Source organism: Lampetra planeri, chromosome 3 (assembly GCF_965212315.1).
Source record: "Lampetra planeri chromosome 3, kcLamPlan1.2.h2, whole genome shotgun sequence".
NCBI lineage: Eukaryota > Metazoa > Chordata > Hyperoartia > Petromyzontiformes > Petromyzontidae > Lampetra > Lampetra planeri.
In genome coordinates this window covers 1,215,861-1,225,506 of record NC_136109.1, presented here as the reverse complement: position 1 = coordinate 1,225,506, position 9,646 = coordinate 1,215,861, and the positions used below count along the sequence as shown (strand labels likewise).

At 54.9% G+C, this 9,646-nt stretch overlaps 1 protein-coding gene across 1 annotated transcript; it reads right to left on the bottom strand.

The window, feature by feature from the left end:
- Positions 1–383: 383 nt before the first annotated feature.
- LOC144735902 (calreticulin-like) lies at positions 384–8,404 on the bottom strand. Its single transcript, XM_078618485.1, has 9 exons — positions 8,142–8,404; positions 6,446–6,547; positions 5,985–6,188; positions 5,129–5,223; positions 4,306–4,515; positions 3,712–3,825; positions 1,957–2,100; positions 1,086–1,178; positions 384–738 (listed from the first exon to the last, which is right to left on the bottom strand). The coding sequence occupies exons 1-9, from the start codon at positions 8,224–8,226 to the stop codon at positions 466–468; spliced, it is 1,320 nt and encodes a 439-aa protein (XP_078474611.1). The 5' UTR covers positions 8,227–8,404; the 3' UTR covers positions 384–465.
- Positions 8,405–9,646: the final 1,242 nt, after the last annotated feature.

The window sequence follows — 9,646 nt, the reverse complement described above, 5'->3', positions numbered from 1 at the left end:
CAACTCGACGGCAACTCAAGAGATTGCATTGACGGTCGTGTACAACCGTGGCGCTGCAAAGCTGCATGCACATCCGAACGATCCGTTGCGCAACCGATCGCACTCGAAATCGTGCAACCTAAATCACTCTGTCCCCGCGTGGGCGAGGAGTTGCGCAACAAGTACGTGTCAGGCCGTGCCCCTACAGCCCTGTTCGCAAGCGCGCCGAGCAGACCGCCACTTGCAAGCAGAATCTGTTTCGACTGCAAGCGGCCGGTAGCGCAAACCCGCTCGCAACTGGCAACAGGGATGCCGAAACGTTAGCAATGCAGTTGCATGCAACCGAGTTACGCAACAGATGGGTCAGGTGTGGAAGCGCTGTCACAAGACGCAGCCCTTGCTGCGGGGGAAGGGGGGGGGTGTTGGGACCGGCGCGTGAGCTCCACAGTGGCCCACGCCAGCCAGCCCCTGCCTCACGACCTCCCCCTACAGCTCGTCTTTCGAGTGCAAGTCCTCCTCCTTAACCTCATCTTTCTCCTCCTCCACCTCCTCCTCCACCTCCTCCTCCACCTCCTCCTCCACCTCCTCCTCCACCTCCTCTTCCTTCTCGTCGTCATCTTCGTCATCGTCCTCCTCCTCGCTGTCCTCGGCGGGGTCAGGGTCCCGCTTGCTGGGGGTCGCGTCCCCCTCGTCGCCGCCATCGTCGTTGTCACCGTCTTCGCGCTTCCTTCTCTCCTCCTTCATCTTTCTCTCCGCGTCCTGGCGAAGACGACGATGAGATGGGGTCAGTTTGGTTCGCATCATTCAGAGACACCGATGGGCTTGAATAGCGGGCCGCACGTACCGCTCAACAAGACAGGCTGACGGCACCGTCCACGTGAACAAGTACATTTGCTATTTGCGCAATTTATATTGCCGGCCAGGTATGCGCAGCGCCTCCGATCAGCTTCCCCCGCACCTCCGATTAGCACGCTTGGCTGCGTGCGGTGCGAAAGAAGTTCAACAAACATACACGCACAGCGAACGGCTCAAAATCGGAAGGCAGTGAAAAAGAACCCTCGTTGAGGGATCGACTCTGCACGTGGATTGGGTGGCTCCTCACCCACCTTGGTGAGCCCCCAGGTCTTCTTGGCAACCTCCTCCGCGTATTCCTCATCGTCGGTGACGAGGAAGTTGTCGAATATCGTGCCCGACTTCACCTGCACGGTCGCCGTGTACACGCACACACACACACACACGTGTGACACATTCCTGCGGAGGGAGCTGGTAGGAACGTTGGGTTGCTCGGTCAATGGCCTGCAGGGTCAACGGCGGCGTGGTGTATTCCGCAAATATGCCCGACTGTGAGGGCGGGCACAAGACGGCGTGAGTAGGTGAAACGTTGAGTTTTATAAGGGCACCACGGGGTGAACAGCCCCTCCCCACCCAGCCCCACCCCTCCCCCCACCCTCCCCCACCCAGCCCCTCCCTCCCCACCCAGCCCCTCCCCACCCAGCCCCACCCCTCCCATGCACGACGGACACAATAATCCCGTGGGCTGGTGTAACCAGGAGGTTCCTACCAGTAAAAGATCCCCCGTGTAGCCTTAACAGACTGTTGGGGCAAGTGCTGTTAGCGAGCACCTATGAAGGCCGGCACGGCCAACACCACGCCCGGCCGCCTTTGTCTCCCCAGTAGCGATGTTTACACACCGCACCGGGCACTCATCTGAGGACGAGTTGACCTAGGGGAGGCACGTGACCGGTGCAGATAATCGTCACCGGTGGTGGTCGTGAGCGGGAATTGAACTCGGGTCGCCGGGTTCGTAGCACAGCGCGCTAACCGCTACCACTACCGTTCCCCACACACACGTACACACGTACACACGTACACACGTACACACACACACGCACGGGGGGAGGGGGGCGAGCGGCGGGGGGCACGAGGGGCACGGGGGGTGCGCGTGTGGACGTGGGGGGGGGGCGGTATTGGTCTCACCTGCCAGAGGTCGAGACCCAGCGCCCCGATGTTGTCGAAATAGTAAATGTTTGGGTCGGACGCGAAGTCCGGGTTGTCGACCTTGGGGTGGACCCACGTGCCCTTGTAGTCCGGGTTGCTGATCTGCTTGGGTTTCCACTCGCTCTGCGAAACGGGGCAGTCGGACCGTCGGCTACGCACCGGTGGCGCGCACCACGCTGCAACACGCCATTCGTGCCAGGCCACTCGCACCAGCGCACCGCCACGCAAATCACACGACTCACACCGCACCGTACACACCCTAACGACTGCACACCATGGTGGTATTAATGGTAGCAGTGGTGGTAATGGCGGCAATGGTGAAAGTGGTGGTGATGGTAGTGGTGGTAGCAGTTGTGGTGAAGGTGGCGGTGGTGGTGGTGATGGTAGTGGTGGTGGTGGTGATGGTAGTGGTGGTGATGGTAGTGGTGGTGGTGGCAGTTGTGGTGAAGGTGGTGGTGGTGGTGATGGTAGTGGTGGTGGTGGCAGTTGTGGTGAAGGTGGTGGTGGTGGTGATGGTAGTGGTGGTGGTGGCAGTTGTGGTGAAGGTGGTGGTGATGGTAGTGGTGGCAGTTGTGGTGAAGGTGGTGGTGGTGGTGATGGTAGTGGTGGTGGTGGCAGTTGTGGTGAAGGTGGTTGTGGTGGTGATGGTAGTGGTGGTAGCAGTTGTGGTGAAGGTGGCGGTGGTGGTGGTGATGGTAGTGGTGGTGGTGGTGATGGTAGTGGTGGTGGTGGCAGTTGTGGTGAAGGTGGTGGTGGTGGTGATGGTAGTGGTGGTGGTGGCAGCTGTGGTGAAGGTGGTGGTGGTGGTGATGGTAGTGGTGGTGGTGGCAGTTGTGGTGAAGGTGGTGGTGGTGATGGTAGTGGTGGTGGTGGCAGTTGTGGCGAAGGTGGTGGTGGTGGTGATGGTAGTGGTGGTGGTGGCAGTTGTGGTGAAGGTGGTGGTGGTGGTGATGGTAGTGGTGGTGATGGTAGTGGTGGTGGTGGCAGTTGTGGTGAAGGTGGTGGTGGTGGTGATGGTAGTGGTGGTGGTGGCAGTTGTGGTGAAGGTGGTGGTGGTGGTGATGGTAGTGGTGGTGGTGGCAGTTGTAGTGAAGGTGGTGGTGGTGGTGATGGTAGTGGTGGTGGTGGCAGTTGTGGTGAAGGTGGTGGTGGTGGTGATGGTAGTGGTGGTGGTGGCAGTTGTGGTGAAGGTGGTGGTGGTGGTGATGGTAGTGGTGGCAGTTGTGGTGAAGGTGGTGGTGGTGATGGTAGTGGTGGTGGTGGCAGTTGTGGTGAAGGTGGTGGTGGTGGTGATGGTAGTGGTGGTGGTGGCAGTTGTGGTGAAGGTGGTGGTGGTGGTGATGGTAGTGGTGGTGGTGGCAGTTGTGGTGAAGGTGGTGGTGGTGGTAGTGGTGGTGGTGGCAGTTGTGAAGGTGGTGGTGGTGGTGAAGGTGGTGGTGGTGGTGGTGATGGTAGTGGTGGTGGTGGCAGTTGTGGTGAAGGTGGTGGTGGTGGTGATGGTAGTGGTGGTGGTGGCAGTTGTGGTGAAGGTGGTGGTGGTGGTGATGGTAGTGGTGGTGGTGGCAGTTGTGGTGAAGGTGGTGGTGGTGGTGAAGGTGGTGGTGGTGGTGGTGATGGTAGTGGTGGTGGTGGCAGTTGTGGTGAAGGTGGTGGTGGTGGTGAAGGTGGTGGTGGTGGTGGTGATGGTAGTGGTGGTGGTGGCAGTTGTGGTGAAGGTGGTGGCGATGCGCACACCTTAAAGTCGGGGTTCTCCACCATGGGCGGTTCCCACTCCCCGTCCATTTCGTCGTCCCAATCGTCCGGCTTCTTGGCGTCGGGGTCAGGGATGTGCTCCGGCTGGTCCCAATCCTGCAAGAGATCGGGGGCAGAAGAACAAAATTAGTTAAATGCCGCGAGAGGGAAAACGGGAGACGGGAGGTAACAGGAGGAGATACAAACAAGAAGAGAGAAGAACACAGCAGGGGATGGGAGGAGATGAGAGGACAGAGGAGGGAAGACAGCAGACAGAAGATCAGAGAAGAACACAGCAGGGGATGGGAGATGTTCGATGAGATGGGTAGACACAAGACTGGACTGCAGGACACAGGAGGCAGAGAGACACGTGGAGACACGGCAGGGAACGGGAGGAACCAGGAGATGGGAGACACTGGAGGAGATTGTTAGGAGAGGGGCACAGGATCACAGCAGGGGATGGGAAATGTTCGTTGAGATGGGTAGACACAAGAGTGGACTGCAGGACACAGGATGCAGGGAGACACGTGGAGACACGGCAGGGAGCGGGAGGAGATTGGTAGGAGGGGGGGGCGATGCCGCTCCTGGGTGAGCGACCTCGGGCTTGGTGTCGTGGGGGTCGTCAATGGAGGGCCGCTCATCCCAGTCGTCGGGACGCACGGCCCCCGGGTCCTCGACCCTCCGTGGGGGCAGCACGGCCCAGTCCTCCTCGAGGCTGCCCGACTCCACGCGATCGCCGTCGATCTTCACCTCGTACGTCTGGTCCGGCCGCAGGACCAGCGTGTAGAGGTGCGTGAACTCGTCGTCCTGCGTGCGCCGCCCCCCCCACACCGGCACAAGCGCGCGCGGGTCAGTGAACGCGACGTCACGCGCCGCGTGGTACGTTGAAGCGTGCGCCGGCGAGCGAATGCAGCGTCCGTGTACGCAAACAACGAAGCGCGCGGTCACAATCCACCGTCGCGATTCAATTAAGGAATCAATTCTCGTTGGTTTTGTATCTCGACACCTATTTTGGTCTCATTTGCACGGTTTTGTGCTTTTAATTTGCCTAAATGTAACGTTAACTTGACTGTGCACGTACAGTTCTTTTGTCAATCCCCATATGGTGCCCATCGTAGGGAGCGATTCGTCTATCGTTCACCACGCTGGTCAGTGCAGTTTGGTGCACGCTGGGAGCATAGACGCAGGAGCAACGTACAGTACAACAAAAAGTTCTGCTAAACTGCCCTCTGATACAAAACCTTTCCAGCATGGCGGTTATCGACCAACGTGCAATCTGGCCTCGACTCCATTGAGCTTCCGGATGATATAGTCAGAGACGAGCTTATTTGTTCATCCGGATGAATTTTGCCGGATCAGCCCTTGTAATGGAAACCGAGCCATTGCCGACATGCAGCGGTGTCCATTAGGGTCTGCTCACCCTGCAGCGGATGTCCTTGTTGATGAGGTGGTTCTTGCCCTTGTAGTTGATGATCACGTGCACCTTCTTCGTGCCCGGCCCACAGATGTCCGGGCCTTTGGCGACGAGACAAACAACGGCATCACACTTTAGCGAGCGCCGCGCTTGCTGCGACTCAGCCGCTGCAACGATCCGATCGATCTTTCTATTCGGGGTCACGGATCGCCGTTTCGTTTAGGCTTGTGGCGTGCCGGTAGAATGATGCGGCTGCTCGCAAGGTTTTCACCAGGCATGGAAGGATTCACCGTCAATTCGATGATTCATCGGCACAGACGTAACATTTAAGATGAAACACCCCGATGCGCTATGAAGCTGGTGTCCAACCCATGCTGAGGTTGGCAATGGAGAAAAATTACAGAGGAAGTTATGCAGTTATAGAAATGAAACAATCACACGTCAACTCCATTACACATGAACTCGAACAAAGCAACAGAAGAATATAATTTCGGTTTTGACGCCAAGATCGAATTGTTTTGTCTCGTTTGTACCGTCTGCCTTATTCTTTATATTTAGTCTCGTTACCCTCGAAACGTATTAATTTTCTTACATTTGTTCAGAGATCATAATTGAGCCTTCGATGGTGTGTGTTGTGAGTTTCAGAATCGCTATTTCAAATAAGCACAGGGCAATTTTCATTCGAATAACACGCTCGTTTACGTTCCGCAACTTATTTTTTTCGATGGAAACCCAGAGATCCGTTACATTTTCTCCAAAAAAGAAATCCGACGGGAAGAAACTCCTCCGTCAACGCGTGGACGTGGCCCAACGTCCCCGGTGGGAGGCTACCGGAACCCGGCAGGGCGATCAGCGTCCTCACCAAACATGACGTAGTATCGCGAGTCCCCGTGCATGTCCTGCTGGTCGAGGTCTGCGGGGAAAAGCTTGACGTAGCCGCCGCCGCAGTCGATGTCCTGCTCGTGCTTGACGCTGAACTGCAGCACGAGCGTGCGGCCCTTGTTGCTGAAGGGCGGGAACGCGGCGGAGATGGCGTAGAAGCGCACGTCCTGGCTCGTCTGCAGGCCTGGAAGGGCGGCGCATGCGCGGCGAGTTACGATTCACGACGGCCGCTCCATCTGCCCCCATCGCCAGCCGTGCAAATTGAGGGTCGTGGTTCGATTCAAGAATGTATTCTCTCGGTGTTGTTTTAACCGCCTCACGTTCAGCTTGTCTTTATTTGTGATGACGACGGTAATGCCGATGATGAACATGGCAACGATGGTGGCGATGATGGGACGATGACGATGAACGTGACGACCAGGCCCCATGCAGCACTCAAACCTTTGTCTCTCTCTGCGTCGCCATAGAAGGCGCCGGCTGAGAGCCTCATTTTTCCATAGTCGGACTTGTGTTGGGACTCTACCCAGCGGGGCTGCCATCCGTCTGCATGCGCACACACACACACACACGCGCATCCACATCACCACCATCATCATCATCAGCGCGTGGCCAATAACACTGCTGGATAAAGGCCTCCTCCCCTAGGCAGTCACCATCTCTCATGGTTTTGCGACGTTGCAATCCACCCAGCAGAACCTGCCCACATAAGCTCATTGAATTTTGATTTGAAGCTTTCGTGACTGCAGGAATCCATACTCTTTGGTTCCTTCGGTAAAGTCACGTGGGTATTATTATTTCTACCTACGTGACTTTACCGAATTCGCTCGATCTCTCTCGGTCGTCACTTGCATCTTCCTTGGCTGGGCCGCTCTCGACCACGACGGTGAAGCAAAGACGGCAACTCCGACGGGTTGAAATGACTCTTGACTCGGGGGCGTACATTTAGCGATCATTCCGCCCCACGGTGAGAGCTTTGGCAGGAGCCTCCTGATAATATTGGAAAACTTAAAAAAAACACACTTTCATGAAATGTACTAGTAATGGAATAACTCCACGACTCCAGGAAGTGGCCCCGAAGCTTGCCACAACGTAAGGGGCCGTGGTGATTTACAGCCAACGTCAGTTGAGCGTGGACAATTCGACCCAAGCCGAAACATAACATGTAAAAAATAATTTTGATTTAAAGCTTTCGTGACTGCAGGGATTCATGTTCTTGGTTCTTTCGCCAGGTGCATTGTCTTTGAGTTGTGCACCTTTTGGCGTCATCTGATCCAACACCATGTGAGACTAGGCTCTAAGGAAAGCTGTCTCGGGTGTGGACCAATCAACTTCAAGGACAGTGCACACATTATCAGAGTTATGTTTTTTGTTGGCATTATGACTGCAGGTATTGTGGTCAATGCAAACATGACTCCTTGTAAAAAAAGTGTCAGTTTTGTTGCCAGATGGAAGGGTAAATAACCAATTTTCATACACTGTACAGGTACTATACTGTATTTGAGTGTACAATAAGAAACACAACACGGGACAAATCTTCTCCAATGGCCTGAAATGCTTTGTGTAAACTACACAATTTATAAACGACATTGTTATTATTATATCATACAACTCGAATATTGTGCCTCAGTGGGCGATCGCAGGTTAATCAATACGCATATTGATCGAGCACGCTCGTTCACAATTGCTTAGATATAGTTTAATGACGCGTGGAAGAGTAGGCCAATTACTCTCTTAGAGCCCCCCCCCCCCATCCCTCAGGCAGGGCGTGAGTCGGCACTTGCAGGCCTGCGCCTCTAACCCACTCACTAAACCGGGTTAAATAGCGAGAAAACATCGAAATAAACAACAACAACATTTACCAATCACATTTATGATTCCACGTACGTATGAGGACGACGTAAACTGCTAAGGAATAACAACAATAAGAACAACAATAATTGTTGTTGTGAGGGGATTCGCTCGGGCCCGTTACATCGCACCTGAGGGGATTTAACTGGCGGGAAAACGACGCCGCCGCCTCGGTCAGCACGCGAACAAAGGACAGCGAGTTAATCGACGAGCGAACGAAGCTATTTGATAACAATCGATCGGTGACCGAATTAATGAATGGACGGACGAGTGCGTGACGCGATCTCACCGCCGTCGCTGAACCTCTCCTCGAAGAAGACCTCGGCCATTGCCCACGACGCCGTGAGCCACACAGTCAGCACGGCCTTCATCATCGCCGCCACCGACGACAATAACACTGAGGGGTGAGAACCACAACAATAAATACAGCCACCACCACCAGCAGCAGCTGCAACAACCACCACCACCGCCGCCAACCACAAACGCGTGACGGCTGCCGCCACACGGACGGCGCAGATTGGCTGCCGTGGCCCCCAACGACAACGCAGTTGATTTCCCAGCGCGGATAAGCATCGCGATTTGATTTAATAGAGCGGATAAGCGGCGGCCGCGACTGGCGCGTTTGATTTCCCAGCGCAGATAAGCATCGCGATTGGATTTACTGGAGCGGATACGCGGCGGCCGCGACAAGCGCGTTTGATTTCCCAGCGCGGATAAGCATCGCGATTGGATTTACTGGAGCGGATACGCGGCGGCCGCGACAAGCGCGTTTGATTTCCCAGCGCGGATAAGCATCGCGATTGGATTTACTGGAGCGGATACGCGGCGGCCGCGACAAGCGCGTTTGATTTCCCAGCGCGGATAAGCATCGCGATTGTATTTACTGGAGCGGATACGCGGCGGACGCGAGACGGCGTTAGATTTACTGGCGCGGATAAGCATCGCGATGGCATTTACTAGCGCGGATAAGCGACGTCTGCTCGTTAGATTTACTGGGCCGGATAGGCGATGGCGGTACATTTCCTAGCACGGATAAGCGACGTCTGCAACAGGACGTGAGGCCTTAGGCCGATCTAGTCTCCGCAAATCGCCGTGCAAGCAGCCATAGCCACCATTCTATCATTGGCTAATCGATTCATTTACAAATTGCTTCAGGAGCAAATCCGATCGATTTATTAATTTGTTTTCACTCGATTATCTCCTTCAAATGTTCCAAGATTCTACCGAATTGTTCCCTATTCCCATATTTATTCATGGACTCATTTATTCATTCAAATCTTTCACCGCGCTCCATCGAAACAAAGCTATATCGGGCCGCCCATAAATGACGTCACGCACCTAGGGGGGAGGGGGTCAGATATTTGTGACGATGTGTGACGAGGGGGGGGGGGTGAGAAATGTGACGTCACATAAAAATGCGCAACTTTAAATAAATATAAACACGTTCTACTTAATTAAATATACTTTTTATAAATGTTTTCTCCTACAACATCAGAGTGCAGCGCCACATTGAATACGCACTACAATGGCAATAGTTTAAAGCGATTTGAAGCATGTTTTATTTTCAAAATGAAAATATGGTTTTGGGGGGGGGGGGGTGCAGAGCTTTGTGACGTCATATGAGGGGGCGTCTGACTTTGACGCCGTGTGACGAGGGGGGTGGGGGTCAAAAATCGTCCAAAATCGCGTGACGTCATTTATGGACGGCCCCTATGAAGAGAGAGGCTTGGATCAGCCATGGAACAGAGACTTGCTGTCACCGCATCTCGCGGCCCTTTCACATGCGCCTCTGCG